General features: G+C 37.5%; 1 protein-coding gene across 2 annotated transcripts in view; it reads right to left on the bottom strand.

Annotated features, from left to right (window-relative positions):
- The window catches only part of DYNC1I1 (dynein cytoplasmic 1 intermediate chain 1), a 378,224-nt gene that overhangs the window by 60,012 nt on the left and 304,996 nt on the right, over nt 1-13,216 (bottom strand). For both annotated transcript variants that reach the window (XM_056118121.1, XM_056118122.1), the window contains 3 exons: nt 9,671-9,784; nt 7,055-7,188; nt 3,135-3,279 (listed from right to left, as the gene is read on the bottom strand). In XM_056118121.1, the coding sequence (XP_055974096.1) occupies nt 3,135-3,279; nt 7,055-7,188; nt 9,671-9,784 (393 nt within the window). The remainder of the gene's footprint in view (nt 1-3,134; nt 3,280-7,054; nt 7,189-9,670; nt 9,785-13,216) is intronic.

The following is a 13,216-nucleotide window of genomic DNA, read 5'->3' as shown; positions in this document are numbered from 1 at the left end:
GACCACAACACCCAAAAGAATAGAGAGAACAAAAGGGAATGCCCTGCCACAGAGGCAGGGTGGAATGGGCGGGATGGGGGTGGGAGGGATATTACCCATGGTGGTGGAAATGGGCACTAGTGGAGGGATGGGTGTTTGATCATTGTATAGTCGAGACCCAAGCACAAAAATTTGTGGATCTACAACTGTACCTCATGGTATTTCACTAATAAAAATAAAATAAAATAAAACAAAATAAAATCTCAGGGCTGGGACGAAAAGAGATGTTGGTGGTGCCCGCTTGAGTAAATCAAAGAACAACAAGGTGACAGTGATACAGTGACAGTGTACATAATAATAAAAAAATTTAAAATATTTATACTCTAAGATTACTCTCTGATACAGGTTTTCACTTCTTTGTACTACCGAATTTTTGGTGTACCACTGAATCTTTTATGCATATGCCATATTCATCTAGCACCCTATTGAGGAACACTGTATTGTTTCCAGTTCTTTTCTATTCAAGTATTCTTTTTTATTTTTTTAAAAAAATTTGGGCCACACCCAGTGGTGTTTAGTTTTTTTCCTGGCCCTGTGCTCAGGGGTCACTTCTGGCTGTGTTTGGGAAACCATTGGCAGTGTGGGAGTTTGAACCAGTCCAGTGTCAGCTGCATACAGGGCAAATACTTTACCTCTGTACTGTCTTCTGGTCCGCGTTGTTATATTTCATGGAGGTACTGCCAAACAGTGCTCATGGGCTTCAAATACCATTTGTGGTGATACTCAGTCTAACAGGCAGATGGCACAATACTAGTGCTGCTCAGCCCCAGTGGTGCCAAAGCATCCACGGCTACACCCAGCAGTGTTCATGGAACCATGGGGAGTTAAGATGCTAACCTAAATCCCCAAGCATGCCATGTCTGCACCCCTGCCTCTTGTGTTATCTCCCTCGTCCTTGATTGTTACTTTTATAAATATTTAATAGGGCTAGAGAGTTAATAGAGGTCCTAAGGTACTTGTCCCAGGTATAGCTGACCCTGTTTCAGTTCCCGCTACTCTAGGGTTCTCTGAACACAGTGCTAGAAGTAGCTCCAGAGCACTTCCAGGTGTGGCCCCCTAGGCCTCCCAATTTTTAAGTAATATGCTGATTTAATCCAAATACAAAGTAATTTTAACATGGGGTCAATATAAAACAGTTACTATGAGATACTTCACATTCTTTTTCCCCCCTTGTCCTTGAAAATCATTGCTTTTCTTTGGTTTTAAAAAGAAGATTACCTATTTTTTTATATTATAAATTTGTTATTGGGAATATGGGTTTACAAGAGTGAAAGTGTTTATATGCTTTAGAAATTTAATATTCCTCTACCAATTCTATAACCCAAATGCTAATATTCCTTGACCATGACTCACTGTACCATTTTAGTTCCAAATGCACCCCTCCCCCCACCACACACCTTTATAGCTCCAATTCTGGAATTAGAGTCTAAGGGGCTCCCCACTCCCCACTGAATAATGATTATTCCCTTGCTTTGTTTATTTATATACCACATATGAGTGAGATCATTCGGTATTTGTCTTTCTCCTGAGTCACTAACATGACTCCCTCTAGTTCCATCCTTGTAGCTGCTAGTGGTCAATCATTTCTTGTAGGTGAACAGTAGCTCACTGTGTATATATATTGCATTTACATCATCCACTCTTCTGTCCTTTGGCACCTGAGTGATTTCCAGATCTTAGCTATACTAAATACTGTTGCAATGATCGTAATTGTATATACATATTTTCTAATAGTATTTTGTTCCATGTATGTTCTTTGGATAAGTATCTCAAATTAGAACTGTTGATCATTATGGTAGTTCTATTTTTAACTGTTTAGAAATCATCCTACAGTTTTCCACATACACTAAATGAATTTACATTTACGGGTTGCTAACTTTTTAATCTTCTATTTTTCCTGCCTCCCTCCTTCTATTGTTTTATCTGGATTGTAAAAGTTTAAAATCCACTTCTTTGGACTTTGATAAGCATTACAGTTCTTACTAGGACTAAGTAAGACTAAGTAAGGACTACGTGCTGCAGCCCAGCAACCCTCCCTCTGCTTTCATCCCACATATCAAACTGTCAAGTGGATTTGTGAATAATGACACCTGGACATTTCAACTCATGGTATACAAACTTCACAGGTTCTCCAGTGCAGAGAATGTTAGTTAACACAAATCAAGTCCTCATAAACCTAGTTTCTCTCATTTATAACTTTTCTTACCTCAATGTTTTATTTACTATTATTATTATTATTATTTTGCTTTTTGGGTCACACATGGCGATGCACAGGGGTTACTCCTGGCTCTGCACTCAGGAGTTACTCCTAGCGGTGCTCAGGGGACCATATGGGATGCTGGGAATTGAACCCAGGTTGGCCACATGCAAGGCAAATGCCCTACCCCCTGTGCTATTGCTCCAGCCCCTTACCTTAATGTTTTAAATCACCACGTTCTTTCTTTCAACTTGTTAAGTGGTTCTCAAATCCATCTGCTACTTTCCATCTCAAATTATCAGTCTAGTTTACTGTCATTTCTTTTGTATTGTACTGCACCTTCCTCATGGGTGATTTCTCTTTTTCTTGCTCCCAAACATGATGAGAATAATATTTTAAAGTGCAACTAATACAGAGCTATTTGCCAGCCATAAAACCTTTAAAGAATCCAAACAGTATCCAAACCTCAAAAATCACAAATCCCCAAGTCACATATTTACATTGGTGCTTATATTTGACATTAAGTGCTACAACACACAGAAGATCAACACTCAAGTCATTATAGAGGTAACTGGCCTGGCTGGCAATGAAGGGAATGCAGGGGCAGAGTGAGAATTGGTAAAAGGAACGTCCAGTAATTAATTCAGCTATATGAATTTTTTTGCAATTGCAATGTGTTAAATTATTAGTGACATGTAAAAAACTAAAATAAAATGGACTGCAATAAGAGTAAATTAATCAGTAACCATATTGGAAGATCATAGTCACCAGCAGATTGTATAGTTACAATGTCAACTCTCGTTAGGGAGAGACTTCCAATTCTCTACCACTTTCCCCAGGAAACAAATTGTCCTTTTACCCCAATATTGCCAAAGAATTCCATTCAAGATATTCTTACCTTTGTTGTCCACAGTTTGACAGTCCAGTCAAATGATGATGTGACAAACAGGTGTGAAAAGTCGATAGGCCCCACTGCCATATGGCAGTTAATTCCTGTCACTGGCCCTTGATGACCTTCAAAGACTTCGCCAATCCCTGCTTTGCTGCATGAAAACACCCACATAAGCAGAATTTTAGTTATTTCGCAAAATGGTGATTGCTTCAGCATCAAATTCAGTAACAGCAACAAATTTGTCTAAATGATTACTTTATAACTTAGAGAAACATCATATGAAACCACTTTCCCTGTCACCCTGAGAGAAATAAATTACTTGCAAACATGCTAAACAAATATTTTTTGTAATAGTAAACAATGTGGGCAATAAAATATATTTTTTAAATTTTTATTAGTGAGACACCATAAGGTAGAGTTGTAGGCTTACAAATTTTGTACTTGGGTTTCAATTATACAATGATCAAATACCCATCCCTCCACCAGTGCCCATTTCCCACCACCATGGATCCCAGTATCCATCCCATCCCCCCATCCCCTCCATCCCACCCTGCCTCTGTGGCAGGGCATATCATTTTATGCTTTTTCAGCAATTTCTAATACTTTGTTGCAGCTACTTTGATATCGGGCATATATGCTTGAATCTCAGAAGCTTTAATACTTTTAATAAGATTGTTCTATTTTTATGCTGATATTTGGCATATATTTCAAGTCTTTTTGTGGGGAAGAAGCTACACGTAGGAATTGTTCAGAGATAAAGTCTAATTCTACACACAGATATCACTTCTGGCAGGACCATAAGTGGTGCTAGAGACTGAACCCAGGTGGCATGAATGCAAGGCAAGCATCCTACCCACTCTTTTATCTCTCGTATGTATCATTTTGACTTTTTTAAAGAAAACTATAAACTTTCTGACATCCTGGATAGAGACATCTATCTTTTCAGTGAAATTTCTCAAGTTAGGTTGATTTACACCTAAAAAAATTATTAAACCCATGTTATTACAAAATAATACACAAAATATAAATGCAACATGGAGGAATTATTGTTTTCATGAAACATATATAAGGAATTTACATAGTCATTAAATATTAATTGTGTGTTACAGATGTCTTGTTGCTAAATGTTTAGCATACAGAAAAATGCCAGACAGATCTGTTAAAAGAAATGACAAAGAGGCCAAACTTAGGCCTATTTTACTCAACAGAGGCACATTTGAGAAACAGTCATACAAATTTTTTAAGTTATCCACAGACTTATCTTGCTGATGTAACTAGACTGGGATTATTTCCAGTATCTGCTCCTGACCCCCAACCAACAATCACATAATTGTTTGCACTGCACTCCCAGCTAGATAGTAAACAAAATGCTAATATTATAAAAATGGATGGATATGAAGTTTTAACTATGACAAATATATGAAAATTCTGGAATCTAAATATTATGCCACTAGGAGTAAAAATGAATTGCATTATTAAAACATCCTGACTTCTCGAGTACCAATAAATGTCAGTGTGTTGAACAAAATTTGAAATAAGTAGAAAAGTACTGCAGCATGTATTTCATGTAACAGGCACTCAAAAATTATGCCCAGTGAAACTGCTAACAGCAGTTCCACATGCGATCATTTAAATTTGCCCTAATGAACACGAGGAACTGATCTTTGAAGTGGTCCCTAGTGAGACTCCACTTGCTATTAACAGCATCCTGAAGGGGTTTATAGGGTGCAAAATGAGGACCTTGTTTAATTTATGGAAGTGGATTTACACATTCTGTATGTTAGGTGAAAAATAGAAATCCCTATCCTCTCCCTTGTATCCCTACCTAACCCATTTAAAATTACTACAAAGTCAAACACATGCTGATTTACAACTTTACTAAGACCTTTATTTTATATTTCAAATGGATGGATTGATGCATAAGGCAAAATGGAGCTTGTTGTAAAAATATTTATGATGTATCCTCTCGGTAATCTTTTTTGAACCACAGAGGACATTTTGACATTGATTGAAAAGGACAGTAGCCACAGAACAAATGTATCTGCCTTGTAAAAGGTTATTCAGATTAGAGAAACTTTGCAAATCAGAGAAACAACTGAAAGGTATCAATGGATATGTCCTGTAGCCTAACAGAAAATTAAATTCCAGAACTAAGTCAACTGAACCTAAGCTTTTTTGTGTCTCACAAAAGTATAGCTGAAGTTGTAATTCCTTGTTCAGCTTACTGAACTTTCTTTATCTCTTTCCTGACACACATGGCACTACCTCTTTTACAGGTATTTGTCTACTTACCTTTCCCCCCATCATCAGGTCTTTGAAGATATCTGCATGCCTCCTGGAACCATCTAGTATTATACGTTGCTCAAAGTAGGTGTGTAGCAAATGTTTGTATGAATGAACAACTTTATAGATCTTCTTATCCTTTGATTAAACTGTAAGGCGTGTTTGAGCCAGTTTTTATTAAGTAGGAACATTAGGCCGGGAACTATAAAGCCTACCTCTTTCTAGCCATCTTTCAATCCTGTGAGTAGGAACCAAGAATTATTTCAGTGCGTAAAACAGTGGGTACCTCACAGGTTATGTTGAATGGGTAGGAAAAATCACATTTTTGGTTGCTTGTTAGTTCTATAAATCACTAAAACACAGGAGCATGAACTTGGAAGAATTTGTAGTTCCTTGATAAATCTAAATAGCCTGGGATGGACACAAGAGATGAAAAATCAATGGAACTAGTTGTACTGAAATGAAAGGGAAATTAAGCACCAAAGTGAACTTAGTAAACCTTTCAAAAGATGTGAAGTTGCTTGCTTGCTTCAGTTTAGTGTGAATTTTTACAATTTGGTCTAAATGATCAATTCTGTTTTATTCAGAAAGCTTTGTTTTCCAGTAGCATCTATAGTTTTCTTCAACTGCAGCATGGCTTTTGTATGTCATTCCAGCATTTCTTACTGGGTATAGTACCTAAAACTTTGTTACTTGGTATTGTCATCTCTTTACTGCTGATTTGATGTTTAGCTGAACACCTTCTGGTGCCAGGAAACAGAAAGAGAACAGGCAATGAAATGGAATAGATTTAGTAGGAGAAATTAGTAAACAACTGAATCATTGAGATAAAATGTATTACTATTTTAGAAACACAAATTAGCAAACCTGACAGTCTGCATAAGAAGAAACTGATAATGAAAACATATAAATGAAAAAAATCTGACATGTAGTCCTACCTCCTTTTTAAACTTCATGGGAATTGTTATAATAAATCATATCATAAAATAACTTGTTAGTTTATTGCCTTCTCCCGTTAGCCAGAATAGGACAGACCTCAAAGTCTGTCCTTCTGCCTCCTTATGATGTAATGGTGCCTGGTATACTGACACTTGGAAGCTGCTTGGTATTCCTGAAAGAATGAATGATAAAGGAATAGAAACAGTGGAACCATACAGGAGGGATAGCTTTGTTTTTTCCCCTTCAAGAGAAAGAGCAGAGGCTTTGCTGTGGCATACATTCTGTGCTAGAGCTTGAGGGGTTAGGTTCCCTTCACTGAGCCAAGAAGAGAAATGCCAGACACAACAGAAGAAATTGAAAGTACAAACTCCTAATGGTATGTTGGGATAAGTAATGTGAGGGGACTGTTTTCCCTGAAGGAGGTGTCACTAGAGCCTACAGGCTGAGAATGGAAAAAAGCAGGTAGTCAAGGGTCACAAGTATATGCCATGAACTTTTAGTCAAGGCAGTGTGAACCATCAAAGACTCAGAAATGGCTGAGGACCACAGAAAATACCACACACTCAGAGATAAAGAGGAATGGGAGTTGTGCTTCATCTCTTCAGAAATGCCTCCCTCATAATGCAAGGTGGTTACAATCTAGAATGCAGTAACAGACTTTGGGAAATGGGGAACATGTCATTTGCAAGGAAACAAAAAATCACCTTCCATGACGACAGGCCGTGTAGACTATACCCTCCTCACTGCCAACCACGAAGTTATTGACGTCTCCTGTCGGGAAAGCCATTCCGGTAACAGCCACAGGTTTGGACTTATTGTATACCAGCTCCATGCTCTCCTACCAAAACAGGGGGTGGTTACATTCCCTGTCAATTCCTTGCCATGCCAAAGATAGCATGGAAAAATCATTTGGCTAAATCATCTGTTTGCTTTTCACACAGCGTTACAAAAGACCCCGGCTGTGCCAGAAACCACGCTTTACTGCCCTGACATTCATGCTTCTGTGTATCTCTGGTTTCAGGCCGGCTGGATTTCATCAGAGTGTGTTGCTGCTTCTTAAGTCAGGCAGAGATGACAGGTGAGAATTTTGGAACTAATGGTGCAGAAACTAAAGATAATACTGTAATGGTTACACTTGTCAGCCCCAGGCCTTAATAAAACACACAATACCCTTATATTTACAAACATTTTCAAAATCAATTGTTCATGAGAATACACATGTATTAATATCAGATGTACTAAGCACACTTCTCAAAGCAGGAGTGTGTGTCTTCCATGAACTAAAACCAGAAAGCTGACACTCAGGTCAAAAATACCCCAGATTTTGACTGGGGCTAGATTTCAGGAAGGGCCCTAGCTACTGAATGTATACACTGCAAGCCTGCAGAGAGCAGTGTTAAAATAAGTCTTATGACAGTAACAGAAAGTCTTTATTTTATCTAAGTGATTAAAAAATTCGGAGTTAAATATTTTAAAAGGTATTCCATATTTGAATTTGGTTTTGTGACAGTGAAAAGCAATTCAATATAATTCATATCTTTGAATACTTCTGATAGTTTGTATCAAATAGTCTACTTTGTGAACTTGAAGTAAATTAAAAAATTATTTTGGGAGAGCAAATAATTATAGTTGCTTAAGAATTCTGTCCCTTTATGCAAGCACGTAAAACAGGTCATTTCTACTAAGGTGTCTGAATCTGCAGTGCATGCTGACAGTCCAGGGAGGACAGAACACATAATCTCGCATGATTTGCTCACAGTACATGAGAGTCACACACAGCAAGTACAGCTGTGAATGGGATGCCATGACATTTCAGTTCAGAAAATGAGAAGACCCGGTGGTCTTCTCTATGGCTAAAGTGAGCTACAGGGAAGGTATATACTCTTGGTCGACCACCTGGGAGAATCAGAATGACCAAGGCAACTTTTTTCAATGCTCCTATCCCTCTCTGCCACCACAGGGAAGCCACATAATGAAACTCACAATTTTTCAGAAGGGACAGGAATCTGTGGGCATGCTGAAATAAAGAACGTCGGGCTTGTAACCCCTGTATGACTGGTTTTAGCCTAAACAAATACACGTTTAATCAGCAAAATGGGCAATTAAAAATTTCCAAATAGAGGGTTTGCTTTTATATCTGTTTGTAATCTCCATGCTAAAAAAAAAGCCAGAACAGCTCTTTACTGAAAATTTTGAGAGAAAACCGTAAAATGCCCACAGACAGCCGCCAACTTGTACAATGTTAAAAAAAAATCAGCAAAAATAGAGAAAGGTAATTTGTATGGACCTTGTCAGTTCTGTCTATTTTCCAAATCACCTCCAAATAATTAAAAAGAAAAAACAGTGGATTCAGTCTTAGTATTCTCTCCCTCTGTATTTGTGGAGAGTTACAGGAGGCTATTTATGGTTTCCACATTTGTTGTATATCTTGAAACTTCAGTGCCTTCTAAATTATGTGAGAAACACTCTAGGGTCATTATTTCGGAAATGGAATAGGAGTGTTAAAATTTAGAATTATCTTCTATAATTTTGTTTTTTTACACTTTATGTAAAGTCTATGACTAAACTTTATTTTTTAGCTGGAAAGTAATGAAATATTATCCCGCTCCCCCTAAGACCCCCTCCCCCACCTCACAGTTACAAAGAAATGTGGGGAAGTGTGTATGTTTATTTACGCACTCCTTACATACATATGTAGATATATGAATATTCTGGAGGTATATGACATGTCTATTCTACCTCCATGATCCTACTTTTGCTCCTTTGTTTGGCTCCCATTACTATATTCAGCAGTGGCTTAGACATGTTGGAATTATTAATATTTTAAATTTTCTATTTGTTATTTATTGAGCAAGAAATGCCAGGGATTATAATAACAAATATTCCAAAGGCAAAACAGATAGTTTGACTAAGTTGTCATACATAGATTCAGTGTCTAGGCTACAGAAATAAGCAAAGGTTTGAATTCTATTTTGTTGGGGTATTTTTTTTTTCAAAGCAAGTACCTATTGCTTTGCTGAGCTCCAACAATTCTGCTGGGTAAACACAATTCATACCACAGGTAACCTTCAGAAATACCATGCTTTAAAATGGATCCTTTCCTTTTCATTGAAAACTGACCTTAGATCAGTTTTACAATAATTACATGATTTTTGGTAAAGGAAATGGGTTTTGGCTTCAAGGGGAGGCTGCTGATAGTAGGCTCCCCTCTTTTAAGTGCATTCATTGATTTTAGTTCCTGTAGAATATAAAAACTATGTTCCTTTAGACAGCTCTATTTTAACCAGGATGCTTTTCAGGGTAGGGAAAAACAAACCTACCTGTGGAGTAGAGAGCATGTCCAGACTCCAAGAACACATTTTACCATCAGTGGATACAGTGATGAGGTTGTGAGCATTCTGGGTCCCAACAACATTTACACAGTACACAGGATGCTACAAACACATACACATAGAAGATCAGACTCTCACCTAAGAGGAAATGCTTACATTTGAGTGTCAAACAAATTATCCTGAAAGAAACAAGGATTAAAGAGTGACATTATCCCACAATAATACAAGCCTCAGGCCATTTGCCACTTTTTATTTGAACCCAATTTCCTTCTAAAAGTATGGGCAGAAACCGTAGAGTAGAACAAAGCATCACCTTGCTCAGTCAGTTCAGTGCAGCAGAGTTAAAGGAAGTGAGAGTGAATGAGGATTGATGGGGCTGAAGCAGTACAGGAAGGTGGATCTGGATTGCTTGAGTGACTATCTACTGCATAGTTTGGCTTTGAAAACCCCCGTGAATGATGGAAAAATTTATCGAAGGGTAGAACTATTGACTTTTGGAGTGAATAATTGTTGGAGTTGGAACTGGAATAAATAAAAATCTGAAGTTTAATACATTGTAGTTACCATGCCAAATGTTTGTTAACAATTTTTTTTAAAGTGGCTAATATTCATCGCACAGCAGGTAGGGCGTTTGCCTTGCACGCAGCCAACATGGCCGACCCGAGTTCCATTTCTCCGCTCCTCTCGGAGAGTCCGGCAAGCTACAGAGAGTATCTCGCCTGCACGTCAAAGCCTGGAAAGTTCCCCATGGCGTATCCAATATGCCAAACACAGTATCAAGTCTCACAATGTTACAGGGCCCACTTAAGCAAATCGATGAACAATAGGAGGACAGTGACAGTGACAATATTCATCAATCTCTTTAAGAGAGAGAAAATGATGATAAGAATTACTGGCACACACACACACACACAAAAACCCAAAAAACAAAAAAAAAAAAAAAAAAAGAAAATTACTGGCACAATTCAGCTAGTGAGATAACATTAGGTTCTTGTATGCTACTGCAAAAATCTAGGATAATGATAAGCTTATTTTTCCAAAATACCGCTTGAGGTAGCATGGATATTTAGATTTGACTAGGAGCTTGAGAAAGGTCATTTTTATATCCCAGGAATTGTAGTTGCTTTAACTTAGCTTCTCTTATAACTGTAGTTGGTTATCCCACTCTGTAGAATCCTAAACGGTAGGCTAAAATCATTTGCAGCTGCATATAAAATACTAAATGGAAGGTTAGCATAAGCAGAACCTAGCAGTAATTTGGGTTAGATTTCAGGCAGCTTAGCCACCCGTAGCCAAACCACAACTTACTTGATGCTTCTCTGTGCAAATAGCTGACAGTCAAAGTCTTACTCTTGATGAGATACTGTCCATAATACTAGCCACAACTACAATGAAGCAATCTATAATATAGGAAAGTTGATATAATAGAAAGGATGATTCCCAAACTATTAATTATCATATAAACTACTGGTCAGAAGGAACCGTAATAATCATCTAGTACAGATTCTCATCTTCTTCTACCAAGAAGCATTCCAAAACTGGCTTAAACACCTTTTTTAAACAGAGAACCATTTAAGCATTAATTCCTAGTGAGTTCTTCCTTCCATGTAAGAGGATAAAAGAAGCTCATGGAGATACTTTCAAATCAGTGTCATCTGACAAGACAGAGATAAATCAAAATATTACAAAATGCTTTTGACTATTTGGAGATTGTTGTTGTTGTGACACCCACCCAAAGTCATGTCTTATTCAGACTATCACTATTTTCTTCTGGATTTCAGTTCCTTTTTCAACTTGATATGCTGTATTTTGTTAGGTTGGTTGGGTTTTTTTTTTTGGCCACACCCAGCAGTGCTCAGGGATTATTCCTGGCTCTGTGTTCAGAGATCACTCCTGGTTGGGTTCATGGAACCACATGTGGTGCTGGGGATTGAACCCAGATTGACTGCATGCAAATCAATTGCCTTATGTGCCGTTCCATTGCTCTAGCTGGTATGCTATATATTGTATGAGTTGCACTTACAGTCAAATTCTGAGAATCAGATATAACTGTCTTATCTGTATTCTGACTAGAAGAACATAGAAATCAGAGGGCAATGAATTCTTACCTCTTCCATGATTAAAAAAAAAGCAACTGCCTATATTAAGGCATCCTAAAATTACATTTGCATTTTTGGCAAATGTTATCTCTCACTCAGATAGATGGATAATCGTCTAAGTTTCTGTTTTGTTCACACCATGTTTTTACAGAAACTTTCAAATGAATTAAGATCACTGATGGATTGTGGATCCATAGACAATGCTCTTTCCCAAGTCTCTGGTATATATGGAACTCACAGTATTGTACTATGAAATTTAAGACCTGAGTCATACCGCATGCAAAGTTTTGCATGAAAGTCAAGTGGAAAAGTAGAGGGAACAAAATTTTGCCTAAAAGTAGGAGACTTACTGACATGGGAGAATGGAGAAACAAGGTCCAGAACCTGTTAAGAACCTACAGTCCACTTATTGTTTTTCAGCAGGAGCCCAGTGGAGTTTGTTTGTTAACCATAAAGCACCAATACAAATCACCCAAACCTTAATGGAAGTGGACTACTTAGGTTAGGGTGGAGAACGGAGAGACTTCTGGGAGAATGTACAGAACCAAACGCCTACCTAGAGAAGGTCTGTGTGTGGTACCTCTTTCCTGGCTTTCATCAGTACTTCTGGTCTCTGCTTTCATGAGTAACAAAACTCAGTTTAAAAGAAAAGAGAGAGATGTAAAAAAAACAAAAACAACAAAAAAAAAAACAAAACCCCGAACAGAAGCAGACACGTGGGCCTGCCTGCTCTTATGCATATGCAGACATATACCACTCTACTCAATGGAGAGAAAAAAATCAACGGTGCAGCTCATTTTTCCAGTATAGATACCAGATTGTTTTTTATTTATTTTAGGAATAAACTTACTGTGTGGCAGAAACATTTTGTTTTAATTAGGATTTCCTGTCGTCTCAAATGCATATGTGTGGTGGGTGTGAAAGGAAATTAGTAAGTAATCTGTGGTGGACCTCCTTTTCTTTTTAAATCCTGGCAGCAATCAACCAGGCATTAATGAAGTTAAAAGACAGTTGCATTATTAACCATGTATGAACTTTCTAGCTACTAATTCAACAGAACACAGTAAAAGAGGAAAACACTGTTTTATTTTCTGGTGGGAATAATATTACTCTATTTGATAAGAACAGCATTTTAAGTAATGTGATTACATCTAAAGTTACTTGACAAAGAAAGACATTCTTTGAAAGGGCTCTAGGATTCATATTTTTCCAAAATATTATTGCTGAGTGTTATAGAATTTGGATATAATATATATATATTGAAAATTCTGAAGATATACTTACAAACGTACCAGTAACCCACTGAGAGTCACAAAATGGTTTCGTGCTACTTGAACAAACACCTGCACGAGCCCATCTTCTCTTGGGTCACAATTTTCTATTATTACTTTGGAGAAATAGGGTAGGCAAGAGCAATTTTCCAAGATTCCAAGAA

This window comes from Sorex fumeus, unplaced genomic scaffold, assembly GCF_029834395.1.
Source record: "Sorex fumeus unplaced genomic scaffold, SorFum_2.1 ptg000037l, whole genome shotgun sequence".
NCBI lineage: Eukaryota > Metazoa > Chordata > Mammalia > Eulipotyphla > Soricidae > Sorex > Sorex fumeus.
Note: the sequence above shows the minus strand (reverse complement) of the source record. Positions and strands in the feature narration are given on the sequence as shown.